Genomic DNA, 20094 nt, shown 5'->3' on the forward strand with positions numbered 1-20094 from the left:
GCCATATAAAACAGACCCACAGCTGCTGTACTGAATGAAAAAAAAATATTAAAAAACCTTTCTTCTAATATCTGTAGTAAGACAAGGATGCACTCTTTCCTTCTTTCTTTCCTTTTTTTTATGGAGTTTTGCTCTATTGCCCAGGTGGGAGTGCAGTGGTGCAATCTCAGTTCACTGCAACCTCTGACTCCCAGGTTCAAGTGATTCTTCAGCCTCAGCCTCCCAAGTAGCTGGGATTACAGGTGTCCACCACCACTCCCAGCTAATTTTTGTATTTTTAGTAGAGACAATGTTTCACCATGTTGGCTGGATTGGTCTTGAACTCTCGACCTCAGGTGATCCACCCACCTGGGCCTCCCAAAGTGCTGGTATTACAGGCATGAGCCACTGTGCCCAGCCTAGGATGCCCACTTTCACCACTATAATTCAACATAGTAGTGGAAGTCCTAGCTACAGCAATTAGACAAGAGAAAGAAATAAAGGGCATACACATTGGAAGAAAAAAAGTCTAATTATCCATGTCTTTAAATAATATCTTATATTTTGAAAAACTTAAATATTCCACCAGAGAAACAATTAGAATTGATAAACAATGTCAGTAAATTTGTAGAATACAAAATCAAAATACAGAAATCAGTAACATTTCTATAGGCCAGCAGCAAACAACCTCACAAAATAAGAAAGTAATTTTTTTTACAATTGCTACAAATTACATTACATACTTTGACATAAACTTAACCAAGGAAGTGAAAGTTCTCTACAGTAAAAACTATAAAACATTGATGCAAGAAATTGGAAAGGACACAAAAAATGAAAGATAGCTCAGGCTTATGGATTAGAAGAATTAATATTGTTAAAATGCCCATACTACCCGAAGCAATCTACAGATTCAATGCAATCTCTATCAAAATACTAGTAACTTTCTTCACAGAAATAGAAAAAAAAAATGTATATACAACCACAAAAGACCAAGAATAGCCAAAGCCATCCTGAGTAAAAGGAACAAAACTGGAAGAATCACACTACCTGACTTTATACTACAGTGCTGTAGTAACCAAAACAGCATGGTACTGGCATAAAAGCAGACCCATGGACCAATGGAACAGAATAAAGGACTTGGAAATAAGTTCATACATCTACAGTGAACTCATTTTCAACAAAGATGCCCAGAAACATACGTTGGGGAAAGTGTAGTCTCTTCAACAAACGGTCCTGGGAAAACTGCATATCCAAATGCAGAAGAATGAAACTAGATCCCTGCTTCTCACCATATACAAAAATGAAATAAAAATTGATTAAAGAGTTAAATCTGAGATCTGAAACTATGAATCTACCAGAAGAAATCATTAGGGAAACTCTCCAGGACATTGGTCTGGGCAAAGATTTCTTGAGCAATACCTCAAAAGCACAGGCAACAAAAGCAAATATTGAAAAATGGGATCACATCAAGTTAAAAAACTTCTTCACAGCAAAGGAAGGAACAAAGTGAAGAGACAACCCATATAATGGGAGAAAATGTTTGCAAACTATCTATCTGACAAGGGATTAATTTCCAGAATATACAAGGAGCTCAAACAACCCCATAGAAAAAAATGTAAAAATCTGTTTAAGAAATACACAAAAGGTTCAGGCGTGGTGGCTCACACCTGTAATCCCAGCACTTTGGGAGTCTGAGGCCAGTGGATCACCTGAGGTCAGGAGTTTGAGATCAGTCTGACCAACATGGTGAAACCCTGCCTCTACTAAAAACACAAGAGAGAAACTCTGTCTCCAAAAAAAAAAAAAAAAAAGCAAAATATCTGAATAAGCATTTCTCCAAAGAAAACATACAAATGTCCAACAGGCATATGAAAAACTGCTCAACATCATCATTAATTATCAGAGAAATGCAAGTCAAAACTACAATACATTCTCTCACTCCACTTAAAATGGCTTTTATCCAAAAGACAGGCAAAACTAAATGTAGGTGAGGATCTGGAGAAAGGGGAGCCGTCATACATTGTTGAGGGGAATATTAAGTTAGTACAGCCACTATGGAGAACAGTATAGAAGTTCCTTAAAAAGCTAAATATAGAACTACTATATGATCCAGCAATACCACTGCTAGGAATACATCCAAAAGAAAGGGAATATGTACATAAAAGAGATATCTGCACTCCCATGTTTACTGCAGCACTATTCACAATAGCCAAGATTTGGAATCAACCTAAGTGTCCATCAACAGATGAATGGATAAAGAAAATGTGGTACATATATACCATGGAATATTATCCATCTATAAAAAAGAATGAAATTCTGTCACTTGCAACAACATGGATAGAACTAGAAGACATTAAGCAAAATAAGCCAGTCGCAGAAAGACAAATTTCATATATTCTCACTCATATGTGTGAACTAAAAATTAAAACAATTGAACTCATGGGGATAGACAGTAGAATGATGGTTACCACAGGCTGGGAAGGGTAGTGGGTGGAGCAGGGGAGTGGGGATAGTTAATGAGTATAAAAATATAGATAGAATGAGTAAGATTTAGTATCTGATACCAAAACAGGGTGATTACAGTCAATAATAATTTATTACATATTTTAAAATAACAAAAAGAGTCACATTGGAATGTTCCTAACACAAATAAATGAGAAATGCTTGAGCTGACAGATAACCCAATTATCCTGATGTGATTATTATACATTGTATGCCTATATCAAACTATCACATGTACCTCATAAATACATACATGTACTATGTACCCATAAAATTAAAAATTTTACAATAAGTAAGCATAAAGAAAAATTAAAATATTTGATTGCATAAAAATAAAAAAATTCATATAAGAATGAATCTTATAAAGAAATTTAAAAATGAGTGACAGATAAGGGAAAATCATCTCCAGATAGATAAACTGATAAAGAATTAAATTATCTAAAACCTAATATGCAGACACTCCCTCCCCCAAAATCACCAACAGTTATAAAAAGGAAATTTTTAAGAGGAGAAATATAACCGGTTAATAAACTCGTGATGTTGATAAAAACTTATATGACATTTACCCTCAAAATAGGCAGGGAAAGTCAAATTTGTGCAACAATGCAATATAATTTCTGGCTCATGAAATTGATAAATACTATATACTAGTTAATGTAGGAAGAAAAGAGACACTTATGCATTATTGGCAGGACTATAATTACTATCAATATTTAACAAAGTAATACGGAAGTTTCCATAAAATTTTAAAGCCCATTTGCCTTAACCTTATATATCCATTTCAAGGAATTTATATAATACTTAAAAATACAATGTAAAAGATTCGTACAGACATTTTACTACAGCTTTGTTTATAAAGTAACAAGAGCTAGAAACACTCCCAATTTCTTAGTTTGCAAGAGGAGAATGTCTGTGAGTACGGTGAGATTTTGTAGATCTATTTACCTTATACATACAATGATACCTTATAAATATAGTGAGGTAAGTCAGTGAGTGTTCACTTGAGAATGCCTAATGTATAATGCTTAATGAAAAAAATCAATGAAAATATGTATAAATTCACATATTTGTTTCAAAATAAATAATTTTCAAAAATGTAACTATTCCAATAAAGTTTCAAAAATGTCAAATCCTTCCACATGTCATTATGTGTATATAACCATTATAAAAACAAGCAAAAAGCATTAGAAGGTACGTTTAAATAGATATCACTTTCAGGGGTGCAGAGGGAAGAGGAACCCATTCATTTTCCTTCAGATATTTCGCTACTCTGTGGAGTGTAATAAGAAAGAATAGTACATTTGGAATTAAAATTATTGAAATAGAATTTTAAAAGTAAATTGAATGACCATCAAAAAATGAAAGGAAGAAAATACTGGACATGGTGATATATTCAATTTCTAATATTCTGCATTTCTGAGTCTTCTGGTAGCAATTAATTCAATACCTGAACATTTCCCCTAAAGCCACAGAAATAGTATAAACAGACCCAAGAGTTCTGAAAAGAACAGAAGAATCATTTGGAACCAGAGAGATCAGTAGAAAATATAGGATGTTCTGACCTAAAGTTTGGTATAGCCACAGTACGCTAGTAGGTAATGTGTATATTGCTTACTAATGAATAGCAGGACCTAAGTACTTTGATCCTTAGGCCACACCAGGCAGTACTAATGAATAGCAGGACCTAAGTACTTTGATCCTTAGGCCACACCAGGCAGCAGCAGTGTCTCTCTTAACAAAGAGAGCCTTGAGATCTATCTTCTCTGTAGACCATATAAAAATAACCACACAAATATGCTAACACTGCATGCATATGCAATGTCAAAGTTAAAAGATAGAAAGGCAATAGTAACAACAATATTTAAGGAACAGAAGGCTTACACAATATTAATTGGACTTGAATGAATTCAGAAGGAGCCAAAGGAAGCCTTACATCTTTTATACATTTTAGAAATATCAATTACTATCCAAAAAAGACAACAATCAAACCACTGAGACAGGGATAAAGCCAAGACTGGGGACATACAAAGAAATGGCTTGTGCAAAAGATAAAGTGGGAGCTTGTAACCAGAAAAAATGAAAAAGTTGTAAGAACAATACTAACCTAACATTGTAAAATATCATTTCTATATATAATCAACAAAAATTATTTTTGAGATATTTATCTTTTTTCATACTAAGGTTTTGAAATCCAATTTGTATTTTACACTTGAAGCACATCTTAATTTGAGTTAGCCATAGCGTTCATCAGCACGTGACCAGTGACTATTATTTCAGATCATCTCCGGAAAAACAGTGGCATACATGAAAACTTTATTAGAATATTAGTTGATGCAACCACTGTGGAAAACAAAGTTAGAATGTGCATAACTTATGGCCCAATAATTCCATTTCTATGGCAATGGGATTCCATCCCATTGCCATAGAAGCAAAGACTTCACCATCACCACCAATGAAACACTGAGACATTTATCATCTTCATGGAGTAAACTCTTTGCATGCATTGGAAAGAATACAACAGTATTTCTTGCAACTGGAATAACTATGTTTTATACACTCATACTAGAAAGGCAGAGAAATCATTTGATCATTGAGCCATATGATTTCACCCAGGAATGGTGGCCAGTTGGTAGACTTAGCTGGAAAGAACACTTGCACAACGATGCCAGCCTCTATGCTTCTCTGAACCTCTGAATCTGTTCCATTCTTCTAAATTCAACCATGTAACACAGCCATCATTATTCCAAGGACCCCAAATGTTACCTGGATTTTATGCATATATTTACAAATTTGTTAGTATTCAAATCCTAGCAGATACCAACTGATGCAACTTTAAGAGAGCACTGAACAAGTGGCATTATTACCTAGTGCCTTAGGTTTCCTAAACAGTATAGTAAAGAGACCACTGGCTTAGCCTCTGAACTATACCTTTGTGGCTTGATAGCTATACCTCTCAGATACTCCTTCTCCTAATCTCTAAAATACAAGTAAAACCTGTCCCACAGGGTTGTGGTGAGAAAAGTGCTTAGCACAATGGCCTCACATAGGCCAAGTCAAAATAGCTGCCCTGTTAGAAGTTTTTTAAGCCGTATGATTGATATCAATTTACCTTTCAAACATTGCACAGTTATTTTTTCTGGATCATAATTAGATTCATCTATTTACATCTAATATTTAAAATAAAAACATCTAGTAATCAAAAATTTAAGGCAAAGGAAGAATATTACAGCACTTTTAGACTTCCAAATTAAATATTGTTTTAGATATTATTCAAGTTTGGAGAGACTACAGTGAGAAAGAAATCACATATACTAGTGGTGGCAATGTTGACTGCTATCACATCTCCAAAGAGAATTTGTTATTCCAAGGTCCTTATCCCTTGATTTAGTAACCCTAGTACAAGTTTTCCTTGGGAAATAGTTAAAAATACTAATATTTTTGTCCAAAAGTTCATGAAAAATGACAACAACCTAAATCCTGAATATGAGACAAATGTGCATAACAAAAACATACATCCATAGAATTAGATAATAATTATTTAAAATGATGCTTAAGGAGTTTAATCATATGGAGAAATGTTATATGTTTACTGAGATACAGAACTACCATACAGAGTAGAACATTAACTATATAAAAATGCATAGAAAAATGGGAACTAAGAAAAAAATTACTTTTAGTTTAAATTTATTTAAACAAAAATACAGCTTTATTTTGAATTCATCATTGAATATTTTAACTAAATAAAAATCAATGACTTACATTAATTTCCTAATTTTTTTTTCACTGGCCAACTTATAAACATTTTTATATTAATTTTAAAAGTGCTATCAGGTGTCTTTCTTTGCCATGGGTGCCAGAAATTTTTAATTAATGTAGATCTCCATTATGTTGTTGTTGTTGTTATTATTATTTGAGATGAAGTCTCTCTCTATTGTCCAGGCTGGAGTGCAGTGGGGCAAACTCAGTTCACTGAAACCTCCATCTCCCAGGTTTAAGTGATTCTCCTGCCTCAGCTTCCTGAGTAGCTGGGACTACAGACACGAACCACCATGCCGACTTTCTCACATTTCTAGTAAAGACAAGGTTTTACCATGTTGGCCAGGCTGGTCTCAAACTCCCAACCTCAAGTGATCTGCCCGCTTCGGCCTCCCAAAGTGCTGGCATTACAGGTGTGAGCCTCCATTCTGATCAGTCTCCATTACATAATTCTTTTGAAATTAATTAATGGTAGAATTATTTTCTCCTTATTGATAATTCTTTCAGCCTTTAATTTATTTTGTGTGTATGTGTATGAAAATGCTTTTGAGTACTGAATATATGCTTTTTAATGTATTAAGCAATGGCCATTAAAGTAAAAGGAAGGTATGTGTTTGCAAAATAAGAAATGTAGGATATCCCCAGTGGGCTATTTTTTAGTATTTAATGGAAAATGTGGAAGCCACCCAGACAGAGTAAAGATCTCAAAAAATCTCAGTTACATCACTGGGTCTTATCTTAAAAGACTCATTTGTTGCATAGTGACAAATATCTTATAGCAATTCCTACACTATTCAGGCCATGCACAATCATCTTGCTAAGGAAGCAAAATTATGACTCCAGGACTTCTTGAAATATGAGGAAACATAATTACTTTTAAATATTATTTTCATAGTAAAAAATCTCAGTTAGAAACTGGGTCTTATCAAAAAGACTCATTTGTTGCATAGTGACAAATATCTTGTAGCAATTCCTACACTATTCAGGCCATGAAATCATCTTGCTAAGGAAGCAAAATTATGACTCCAGGACTTCTTGAAATATGAGGAAACATAATTACTTTTAAATATTATTTTCATAGTAAAATGTTAGCTTAGAAAAGGATGCTAACAACAATAAATATCCATTATGAGTAATTCTGACTCATTTTGAATTTGATTACCAGAATGACAAAAAATTCACTAGGTAAACTGATTGCCAACTTAAGCTGTTTTTCTCAGCATGCTTCCGAATTCTGTAAGACTAGCTTTTTTAAGAAAGCTTAACTGCCATTTTTAAAATTCCTTCCAAGACAAGGTATTTCCTGACTTGGCAGAAATTAAAGCCTAAAATAATTGTCTCTTGCCATCACAGGTTAAGGGATTATAGTACAATTTATACAAACTGGGCATCAAGCAGTTAAACAGTAAGGCTTAGGTTGAGGTCTGGCTGCACCCCAGGGCCTGCAGGCAGCCGTTGGCACTCCTCAGGTTCAGTGGGAGGTGTTGTGTATGAGACAGGAAACAACCTTAGTGACAGGTGTGTTTGATTAATGAGGGAGAAAGAGGGAAACCATCTACAGCTTCCCAACCAATGACAAAATATGACAAGCCCTTCTCACAACCAGAGAAACAGAATAGCCAAAGGGAGAAGGGGTCAGGGTGGCATCAGCAGGAAAAATGTCCTGTCTCACAGAGACCAGTATGGGAGAAGCAGAGGCTTGTATTAGAGAGTTGGACCTACTTTATTAGAAAATAAATGAAATTATTGTACCTTTTCTTGAGGGAATACCATTTATTTGAACTTCAGGCATAAAATCTGAGTATTTTCAGAATGTCCTCTCTGAGATTGGCACGGAAGGACAGTACTAACCAGGCAAGCAGAAAATATTAGGTCACAAGAGACATATTACAAGCAGAATAAAGAAAACGTAGACACACAACAAAGATCTAGGAGGAGATGCTTTCCTAACTCCTAACTGAGAGAAATGAAGAAAGATTTATTAGTAGGAACACTGACATTGTAGCATGAATTACACCTGTTAACAGTATTTACAGTTTGCTGGATACATATACATCTATACATAAGGGTATATGTATATATGTTTATATATGTATATGTGTACAAAGGTGTGTATATATATGCATATACACACATAGGCAAACACATGCCATTCTTTTCAACTAACTCCTTTTGCCATTTTTCCAAAGTCCTGTGGAGCAATGATAGAGACTACCTGAACATGTAATAACTCGGCTAACCTTTATTCATTCCCCTGATGCCAGGTGAACTTTACTTAGAAATCAGAGGTCACTAAGACCTTATACTAACTGAAAACTTCATGTACATTAGGATAGTCAAGGTGAGCCAGGAATACTAGTTGCTTTTGTTAGATTTTCTTCCCTCTGAAACCTAATCTTCCAAATTCAAAGAAATTGCCACAGAGCAAAATAATTTGAACAAGGACTGATTATCTAATATGATCACTACCACATTTCAAGTACGACCTCATCTAACCCATCTAAATACTTGAGAAAATTTAGATTTTCAAACTATTCAAAGTACTGAAATTCCACACATGTCCTTGGTAATTCTCTGCTTCATTCAATAAATCTCCTTTCCAGATTACCACTTTCAAAATATTATTTGCCAACACACAGAAAATCAAATATTTCCCTGAAAGGTTTATTGTCTTTCTACCAAAGCAACTCTTATTAGACTTCCAAATATTGAGAGAATTCTAATAATTACTATAATTCAAATGTACACATACATATGTATCTATGCATATCCATATACATACATGTAAAATTTTAACTTATAGTGCTCAACTTACACTACGCACCCATTTTTAAGTGTGTAAAAATATACTTGAAATGCAAAAAGTGTAGTTTTGTTTTCGGAAATGCAGTTTGCTTTATAACTTCATTGTGCTGATACCATAGGGATCCTCATCAAAAAGGTACAATTTTGTTTAATATACAAAATAAATACAATTGTATTGGCAAAAATTTTCTCTCATGAATTGACAACCAAAATCTTCTCTTCTAAAAGTGTTTTCTTTTAAGGTTTGTTTTTGGTTTTGCTTTTACATTGAATCCAAAACACTGTAACTAATAATGATAGTTGTTAGCATTCATGAAGTGCTGAGAGAAACCAAAATGTATGTCCCTTTAAGATGACTGTCAGTTAAAATTATTCATCACAGCTAAAGAGGAAAAAAAATCTGCTTAAACTTGTAGCAACAACATTTTCATACAGTGTTAATTAGATCAAAGTGAACACACGTCTTTTTAAAGTAAAATGAAATTTTTCTACGGTTTATTTTTTAAAAAAATATTTAACTCAAGAACACCACCAAAAACAAATAAACTCTAAAGCTTATTTTATATAAATGCTAAAATCTATTCAATTTTTTCATCATAATGAATAACAAAACCAAGGACAGTGGAGTGAAATTATTAAGTATTTTTGGTTTGTATAAAAGCTTGGAATAATTACTTAGATTAATTCCCAGACTGTTTATTAAAACATTGTTGTTGCTTATTTAAGACAGTAGTAATTGTTTAACCCCCTAGTCTCCCATGATTTAAATATTCTAATAGCCCTAACATGCTATTAATGTTAATAGATTCATTCTTTTATAACTATATTAGAAATTTGTCATCTGCCTTTTAGTCATTTACATTGCAGAAAAAGTATTCTTATCATCCCATTAAAAAAACCATTCATGTTAGTTATAGAAATCCATATACCTTTCATTCTTTCCACAGCTCCTAGGAAAGTGCCATCTCATATGGATGCCAAATAATACTTCAAACAGAATTATAAAAAGCCTAGATACAATATATTTGAACCACTATTTTCTACTGGGCAAAATTTTTAACTTACACAAAGTTCTTAACAGTTTTTAACTGTTCTTAACATAATAGATTCTATGGTGTTTATTCATATTCAACCAAACAAACTTTTTTTATTAATGTATTACAGAGACCAGAAGGATTAGAGATGGGAATAAAACATTAAAACCTTTTATTTGGAGTTTACATGTGAAAACCAAATAGTCCTCAAAAGCTATTTTTTTTTCTTTATTTCATGAATGATTGGATCACTGTTATATTAATTTAATAATTAAGATGTTCATTTAACTTAGCTTATTTCATCTTCTTACTTGCGGTACATTAACCCAGGAAAGTACAAATAACATGAACTCTTAGTAAGAAGGTAAGCTGGTAATAAGTAGTTGAAACTTCTAAGATTATCAATTTATTTTCTTCACTAAAAATGTATTTTTTGCTCAGATATTTGGCCACCCAAACATTTCAAAATAAACCCATAGACTTACCTCCATATGTAATATATATATATACACATATTACTTACCTCAGTCAAATGTGGTGTAGGGTTAAATCCACAGAGATTACACACTTGATTCTTGCATTCAGTGCAAGTATTGAAGTTAGGAGCATCCTTAGAACCTATATTGAGTTCAGTTTTGCAGACAGGACAGGTTGGTTGTGGTTTGGGAGATCTCTCCAGTTTTGTGGGAAGGACAGCCTTTTGAGGCTCAGCTGTTAAAGATTTGCTATCCTTCATAAGTGGTGGCTTTTTTTCTGTTTCTGTTCTTTTTACTGTTGGAGCTTGTTCAGCTTTGGGCTCTAATTTTTCAGCTGCTGGGGCTTTTGTTTCCTTTTTCACAGGTATAATTTTTGCAGGTGCTGGTGGTGCTTGACCTGTGGATTTGGGTGGCCCTTGTGAAGCAGGTGGCTGTGAAGGGGCAGGGGCTTGTTTCGTTGGGGCCCCTGGTCCACTTTGTGAATGAGGTCCAGGTTGACCTGCAGTGGAAATTAAATTTGATGCCTGGCTGAAGATTGATGCTCCAAACCCAAAGAGTTTCCCAGTCACGGTCTCTTGAGGAGTTGTAGGCTGTGATTTGGGGGCATCAGTAATACTTCCCAGATTCAGACTGAAACGTCTTGACTGCTCCTGAGGCTTTGGGGGCTGTTGAGGTGTGGGGACAGTTTGGCCAGCAGCAGGTCGTGGGCCAGGGGGTGTTGGTGACCCTTTTGGCATTGGCTTGGCATCTGGTTTAGGACTCATTTTGGTTTGTGCTTTCTTGGGCTCTTCCTTCTTTTGTACGGGGTCAACTTGTTTTTGACCTTTGCTCTCTGAACTAGGACCAGGATGTGAAATAATTTTTGAATCTGATGCAGGTCGAGGTAAGGCTTTAGAATCAAATGGGGTGACTTTTTCCCCTGTTGGTGGAAAACTCTGTGAGGGTTTGGCAGAGTCTGTTTTTAGAGGAGGGGTTGTTTTCTCTTCAGCTTGTGACTGTACTTTGGAGCTTGGAATATCAGGTGTTGTTGCTGATGATGAAGATACAAAGTCTGTGGTTGGCTTTACCATCTTGGGCTGCTTTGGTTTATCATCAGCAACAGAGGCCTTGTCCTGCTCAGATGGGACAGAAGGTTCTTTGGGAGGGGCTGGCTTGGATGAAGATTCTGCCTCAGGAGGCTGCTTGGCCTTGGCCGAAGGAGAGCCATGGAGGGTTGGTTGTTTCACTAGTGGTGGCTTTTTAGGCTCAGGTACCTTGGAGAGATCCTGTTTTGGTGCAGCATCCTTCTTTGGGGAAGTCTGCTGTGGCTGTGGGGATGATTTGCTCACTGCTGATGTAGCGGTAACAGGTGCAGCCTTCGGTTTGGGCTGGGGTGATGATGGAACTGGAGCCAGATCCCCACCTAGAGCTCTTTTCATTTGACAGTTCAAACAGAGCCACTCTTTTACCTACAAATAAAATAAAACAATGGTCACCAAGACAATAATACCGTAAAAACACAAAAATGTTTTCAAAACATGCGTACTGCCATTTGAAACGATGTCTCTCATCATTCAAAGCAGAAAATGCAGAGAAAATTATTTTAATAAATTGTTATTCATAATTAGTGGGCCAGGTGTAGTGGCTCACATCTGTAATCCCAGCACATTGGGAGGCTGAGGTGAGCGGATCACGAGGTCAGGAGTTTGAGACAAGGCTGACCAACATGGTGAAACCCCACCTCTACTAAAAATACGAAAATTAGCTGGGCATGGTGGTGTACGCCTGTAATCCCAGGTACTCAGGAGGCCGAGGCAAAAAAATCGCTTGAACCTACAAGGCTGAGCTTGCAGTGAGCCGAGATCATGCCGTTGCACTCCAGCCTGGGAGACAGAGTGAGACTCTGTCTCAAAAAAAAATTATATATATATAAAATTTATATATATATTCATATACATATATAAAATTTATATTTAATATATGCATATATACCTATATGTATATATATCTATATGTGTATGTGCATGTGTGTGTGTGTATATATATCTCCTCAGGGGCTAAAGTACCCTATATTTTAAGGAATAAAGTAAAAATCAAAATATAGTTTTGTGTTTCTTCTAATGGTAATTCTGTTATTCTTTGCCTTTGATTTACTTAAATTTTTATTATTCCCAGAAATAGAAAACCATGTACAATTTTAAGAAAAAGCAAGTTTTATGTTTTTTTTCTTAACAAGCTTTCACAAAACTTGTTTTTTCTTAGATTATACATGGTTTACTATTTCTGGGAATAAAACATGTTAGATACCATAAATCAGTTATGAGAGTTATTTCCTCTATTGATGGCTCATAATCAATTTTAAGATATACAGCCCAAAGTAGGATTGCTAAATTATGAACATATTGCTAATTTTTAAAATTGGCAAAGCATTACTCCCCCCTCCAACGTGAAATTCAAATATTTTAAAATACAAATTGTTAACCATGCTGAGTTAGAAATAGGATATTCTCTATTAACAAAGTAAATAAAAAATAATAGCACTCCCTCAAATGATCACAAATAGCATGATTTAATAGAGGAAACATGGTTTCCTTAGAAATTTTATGAAGATACTTGAAAAAGCAATATGAGTAAGGAATGTACATATTTGACTGGTGATATATACATGTACGTGTATGCATGTGAATGGCAGAGATTTGTATATATATGACATATACATATACACAATATGCAAATGCTTTTTTTGTATTGCATCTATTGTGAAAAGGTGTTGTGTTTAATACTATATTTTAGAAGATAATTTAAAAGTACCTATGTTTAACATTTACCTTTTTTATTATTCTAAAATAATGTTTCCTTATAACTATTTTAAATATTACCAAAATAATTTAGAATATAGAATTATAGCATGATCCAACTTTCTCCACCCAATGTAACCAATGTAAATAATTTGGCCCTGAAATTCTTTGTACAGAATGCTGCACAATGAAAAATATATATAAATATAAAGAGCACAGGCACCAGACAAATCTCCCACAGTACAAAACTGCAAAGTGTTCAGCTGGCAAACAGTACATTTTCTCTTTTCAAACAATTTCTTTTTGGAAAAAAAATTGAATTAATCATTCCTAGACATTTTAAAACTTCTTTGAAATTATTTAAACTCATATACCAGTATCACAAGGCTTATTTTGCATTCTCATGGAAAGTAAACTTATGTTTGGAGAAGGTTAAATGAGATTTTCAATTTGAACTGAAATGTTATACTTCTGTTTTAAAATCTGAATCAAAAAGTAAAATTATGATACTGTTAAATATAGGTGGTAGGTATATGGATATTCATTCGTTCATTCAATTTATTTATTTATTTATTTATTTATTTATTTTTTATGTAGGGACACAGTCTCGCTCTGTCACCCACGCTGGAGTGCAGTGGCTTAATCTCGGCTCCCTGCAAGCTCCGCCTCCCGGGTTCACGCCATTCTCCTGCCTCAGCCTCCCGGATCGCTGGGACTACAGGCGCCCGCCACCACGCCTGGCTGATTTTTGGTATTTTTTAGTAGAAACAGGTTTTCACCGTGTTAGCCAGGATGGTCTCTATCTCCTGACCTCGTGATCTGCCCGATTCGGCCTCCCAAAGTGCTGGGATTACAGGTGTAAGCCACCGTGCCAGCCATGGATATTCATTATATTTGTTTTCAATATGGGTATTATACACCTCTGTACTCACTATATTGTCTTAGCCTTTCTATATGTTTGAAGCATTTCACAAAATAAATAGCTCTTTATACATATAAATATTTTAAGTCCCAAAACAATCAAACAATTGCTACTTCTGCAAGTACCATGACAAAAGGCAGGCAAAAATGTAAGAACAATTTCACTCCATTTTCTTTCATGAAAGGAAATATGTCTATAAATATGCATCTACCCACTCACCCATATCCCCCATTATCAATGTCAACTCTGCTGTTCTACTGTGTGTTTTTCTCATTAATTTTCTTCCATAGCCTCACATGATCACCTCATAATCATGCAGCCAGACAAAATAAGAAAAATATAATTAAAGGCATAATTCTTACATATATAGTCACTGACATTTTTCTATAAAATACCTATTACATGCAAGATCTGTATCCATATTAACTAGTTTAATTTATAAATTTCCAGGATTAGTAATTTTCATTAACATTAATCACTTTTATGCTTTTTAACAAGTGTCATAACCAAAGTAGTTTCAAAATAAACAATACTTATTCTTTTATTCAAATATGTATTGAGCACCTTCTACAAGGCAAATACCACTGAATAAAAGGTGCAAAAATCAGGCCGGGTGCTGTGGCTCAGGCCTATAATCCCAGCACTTTGGAAGGCCAAGGTGGGCAGATCCCTTGAAGTCAGGAGTTTGAGACCAGCCTGACCAACATGGTGAAACATTGTCTCTACTAAAAATACAAAAATTAGCCAGGCATGGTGGTGCATGCCTGCAGTCCCAGCCATTCAGGAGGGTGAAACAGGAGAGTTGCTTAAACCTGGGAGGTGGAGGTTGCATTGAGCCGAGGTGCACTCCATCCTGGGTGACAGAGCAAGACTGTCTCAAAAAGAAAACACACAAACAAAAAAAGCAGCAAATATCCCTGTCCTGATGAAGGCGATATAACAACCAAACAAGTGAATGCATACGACAATTTCAAGGTTATGGTAGATATCATAAGTGGGATTTGAACAATGAGAACACATGGACACAGGGAGGAGAACATCACACACCAGGGCTTGCTGGGGGGTGGGGAGACAGGGGGTGACAGCATTAGGAGAAATACCTAATGTAGATGATGGGTTGGTGGGTTCAGCAAACCACCATGGCACGTGTATGCCTATGTAACACACCTGCACGTTCTGCACATGTATCCCAGAACGTAAAGTATAATAAAAAAAAGAGATTAAAAATTATGACATAAAATCCCAATTCAAATTGCTTTAAAAAGAGAAAACAATTATCTTTAGATAATAGTCAGTGGACTATACAGATGGCAGAATTAAAGCCTCATCATATTTTCTAACAGAATTTTCTGATAGACTTGATTAAATAAAAATTTTAAGCATCACTAAACACATACAAGAAATAAATTTAAACCTGCACAAAAATTAAAGTACAATGAATGAAGAGAAGATGTACTCGAAAAAAGAACTGAATAAATATTCTACATATAAAAAAAAAAATCTGATGATATTGTGGTGATTCTTTGCTGCTAGTTTCTCTTTTTTTCCTCTGAAAAATTTCTTGGAATGTATTTGGTTTGATTGGTAAAATTCTAAGTTTCTTTGCAATCTGAACATTGAAGCTTCATACATAGCCAGTAGGCCCTAACATTATCTTTGGACAACTATAAAATTAGAACACTACCAGACATATTTAATGTATGATGTATATCAACACTGGGACACATTTTATATTATCTTTATTCCAAAATCAAATGATTCTCTGTGGTTTATAAATGTACATGGATATATCTCTACCTAAGCAGAGTTAGGAGAGTTAGTAAAAAAAGGTGGAAAATAGGAGTCACTGTCCCTTCACAGGGAGAGAATTCTGCTTCTCTCCTAATATACCCTTGGCTTGAACAGACTCCACCCCCTCATCTTTTGTCCTTTAAATGACCACATTTATTTTAACTTTGATAAACAACACAGAAAAGATATTTGATCCATCAGTTTTTGCCCCTCATTGCTATAATACAGGTTGAAATCATTATCTATGGCTAGCACAACATAAAAAGCTTTTACCCTCTTAGGATTTTTTAGAAAGCACCTTCTTTTTATTTAATTATACTGGTCAAATCTATTGAAGGTAGAAACGATTTGTATTTCAGCACTTAACAATCTTATACTGAAAACAGCGCATTTGCAAGCCCCTGATTCAACTGACAAAAAGAAAAAAAGCAAAGAATCTTTCCTATATATTGACCAAATGAAAAAGTCCATAACCAGCCCCAGCATTAACATCACAAACCATCTTTGATGTCAGTCAGGTCTTTCACAGCGCACTTAGGGTGAACAATGGATAGTAACACTCCCACTGCTTTCTCAGTTATCCAAGTTCAAAATCTCACAATATTTTTACCACATTCCCATTTATTCCGAAGTGGGTCTGGATTGCTTGTGAAAGGTTCTCTCACATTTCCAAAGCCACTGTCTCTCATTTGGCCATTATTATTCCTCAAACACTTCACATTAAGCCTGTTTAATACGATCACACCCCTTCTAACCTCAATGCCTCAATGAAAAGTAAAAATTTTTACAAGAAATTTAACGTATCTAATTCTGTTGGTGTTTATGGTAGTATTTATGTAATTCTGTAATTTCCAAGGCTGTATCTCCCCAAAGACTCAAAACAACAAACTGTAAAGACTTACTCATAGTAGTCTTTCTATTAATCTCCAGTGTATAAATGACACTTTAAGCATCAGTTATGTTCATAAACATTTTTTGAACTGGTTTGAATTAAACAAATTAATTTAAAATGTTTAACTGCGCTCTGTGTTTACTGTGAATCTCCCACTGTTCAGCCACCCTGTACAGCATTCTCAAGATGCATGCCATTCTCCATAGAACCCTACTTTGTACCTTAGGCCACTGAAAACCTATTCTCATTTTGATTCAGATTGAAGAGTCTCTCATAATTACAACATCTGCTAGCCATAAATATTTTTCCTGCCTGGAGATAATCACTGTTTTGTTTCACTTCCAAAATTAAACCTTTATCTCCAATACTGAGTAGAGACATACCTGCCACAGATACTTTCTGCCAGTTACACAGAGTACCTATAATACACTTGGTCCCTTCGTTCTGCGTGATTGGGTTTTCATCTTCTAGAGCCATAAATGAAAACCTTAGATGATTTTAGTCCTTATCACTTCCTCCCCATGCCTGATTCACAGAAGATGGAGAAGTCAGACAGACAATCTCTGCAGCTATGCCTGATTCACAGAAGATGGCTTCCACAAAGATTTCCTAAACAACTTCCCAAGTGCCCTGTCAAAAGTGGCACTGCCTCTCCAACATTATACTACCATCCACATCCATTTGACAAATAGTGGAAGAAATGGAATAAACTCTACCAGGAGAGCCTACAACCATATCAATGTGTCCTGAAATGACTCTTACTTCAATGTGCAAACATTAAAAGAATCCAACTGTCTTAGATAGATTTGTCAAGCCTGAACTTTTCCTAAATTCTACATTTTGTATGACAAATAAGGAAAAATAGTCATCTTTGCTTTCCCTACCTATAGCCTTACTTACAGAAGGTGCACAAATGAAATTCAAGGTGTGAAGATACAACTGTTTAATGAGCTATTTAAACTCAATTATCTCTATGGAAAGAAACAAAAGAAAGGCATAAAAGTATTTGTTCCTTTAGTCTTCTCATTTAATATGCTATATAAATGGGGGTAAGAAGATGATCAGACAGGATTTCTGCTTATTCTGAGGCCACTGTGTATTCTAATGTGGATCTGCATATAATTCCAACACACCTGTCTGCTTAATTCAATTCCTGCAGTTATATTTTGTTAAGGTTTTGTTATGTATGAGAGATGTCAAATATAGTAATACAAGTTCATTGGCTAAAGCCTTTGATACATAATCATAAGCACCCTATTTATATTTTTCAAGAAGTACTACTTGAAGGTTTAATTGTGAACTTCTCATAAAGAGTATCAATTAATGGTGCCACTTTGAAAATAAAGTATCAAAGTTATTGATTACCAAAAAATTATATTCTGATTTTTAAGAGTGTATCTTCAATAATGACTCAAAATAATCAACTTGATACATCTAAGCAATGAAGTGAATTGATAGATTTGGGGGTTTCAGAACTAAAGCATATTCCTGCTCAGAATTATTATTAATTTATTAAGATTCAAAACAGAATGGAAGCCCTTTCCCCCTGCCACACACATACACAATTCCAGAAAGCATAATGACTAACATCCTCTCTTCTATGTAACTCTAACTGGAAAATTTAAACACATCTACATAATATTCATAATATGATCTCTGCTCAATTACATAGCAATACTACTTGGAATAATGAAACCTCAAAAGAACAAACACAATGTTAGGAATTTATATTTGCTCCTTTTCGTACTGTTCACATCAGCTGTTGAATACATTTTCTTCAATCGTGCTCTTTTCCTGTCTTTGTACAATGGAACCTGTTGGGCTCTTACTTTTAAATTCATCACAACTAAACTTTTCTGCAAACCATAACATCTAAATGGACTATTTACTCCATCAAAGCAGTATTCCCATCCTCTCTTACCTGAGTCATGATTCCCAGTCAACTTTGGGCTCCTCTCACATTTACGTAAATGCTATCCATCTTTTACAATCCACATTGAATTTCCTCTTTTGTCATGTATTATTCCATCATCAATGAACATCTGCTGTTTTTCAACTATCACAGTACCATTATACCCTGAACCACAGCGTTTAAATTCAAATATGTAGTGGTTTACAGTATTTTCCAATTGTTTCCTCTTGTCTCCTCATATAAACTTTTAAAAGATGCAAACATGGTAGGGCATGGTGGCTCACATCTGTAATCCCAGGGCTTTGGGAGGCCAAGGCGGGCGGATCACCTGAGGTCAGGAGTCCAAAACCAGCCTGGCCAACATGGCAAAACCCTGTCTCTACTAAAAATACAAAAATTAGCTCAGCATGCTGGCATGTGTCTGTAATCCCAGTTACTGGGGAGGCTGAGGCAGCAGAATTGCTTGAACCCGGGAGACAGAGGTTGCAGTGAGTTGAGATCATGCCACTGCAGTCCAGCCTGGGAGACATAGCAAGACTCCATCTCAAAAAAAAAAAAAAAAAAAAAAGAAAAAGAAAAAAAAAGAGCAAACACTTATGCTTACTCTTACCTCTATGTTGGATACCAAGTAATTTTTAGATATTATTTAATGGCAAACTCTGCAAAAGGCTTTTCTCCTATTTCTCATCATATTATTTTAAAATACTTATTGAAGACCTTCAATTACTTTGAATACCAAAAATACATAATACAACCAGACTAAAGGTTTTAAAAATCAGTATTAGGAAGATGAAATTGAGATAAGGCTTGATAACAGATTATGTTTTCTGCTACTCAAGGACTGCTCAAGCCACCTGAGCTCCCCCACAGAGGCACTTAGTCCCCAACAGCAGTTTGGATTCAGATGACTCACTCACTGTAGTCGACATCTTTAGCTATTCATATTCATGCATAACTTATTTTGGTTAAAAACTAGACAATAGCATTCCTCAGAACTGTGACGGCATACTCAGCAACTTAATAAAACAATTTTCTTTAAAATAATACATCTAGAAATTGAATGGATATCTCCTCTCTGAAATTGCATGGATTACAATTTCTGCTATGTAATTCAGTAGCCATAAACAAACTTTGTAAAACATAAACTAAATACGCCCTCTTTTCACCATAATAATGCTAACTGAATGCTAGCAATAACATTTCTAAATAATTACAAATAGGATCAAGTGATAAAAGCATATTTTAATA

General features: G+C 34.9%; 1 protein-coding gene across 8 annotated transcripts in view; it reads right to left on the bottom strand.

Annotated features, from left to right (window-relative positions):
• The window catches only part of PCLO (piccolo presynaptic cytomatrix protein), a 396658-nt gene that overhangs the window by 357683 nt on the left and 18881 nt on the right, over positions 1-20094 (bottom strand). For all 8 annotated transcript variants that reach the window (XM_050782798.1, XM_050782796.1, XM_050782795.1 and 5 more), the window contains exon 3: positions 10600-12000. In XM_050782798.1, the coding sequence (XP_050638755.1) occupies positions 10600-12000 (1401 nt within the window). The remainder of the gene's footprint in view (positions 1-10599; positions 12001-20094) is intronic.

The sequence above is a fragment of the Macaca thibetana genome, chromosome 3 (genome assembly GCF_024542745.1).
Source record: "Macaca thibetana thibetana isolate TM-01 chromosome 3, ASM2454274v1, whole genome shotgun sequence".
NCBI classification, from domain to species: domain Eukaryota; kingdom Metazoa; phylum Chordata; class Mammalia; order Primates; family Cercopithecidae; genus Macaca; species Macaca thibetana.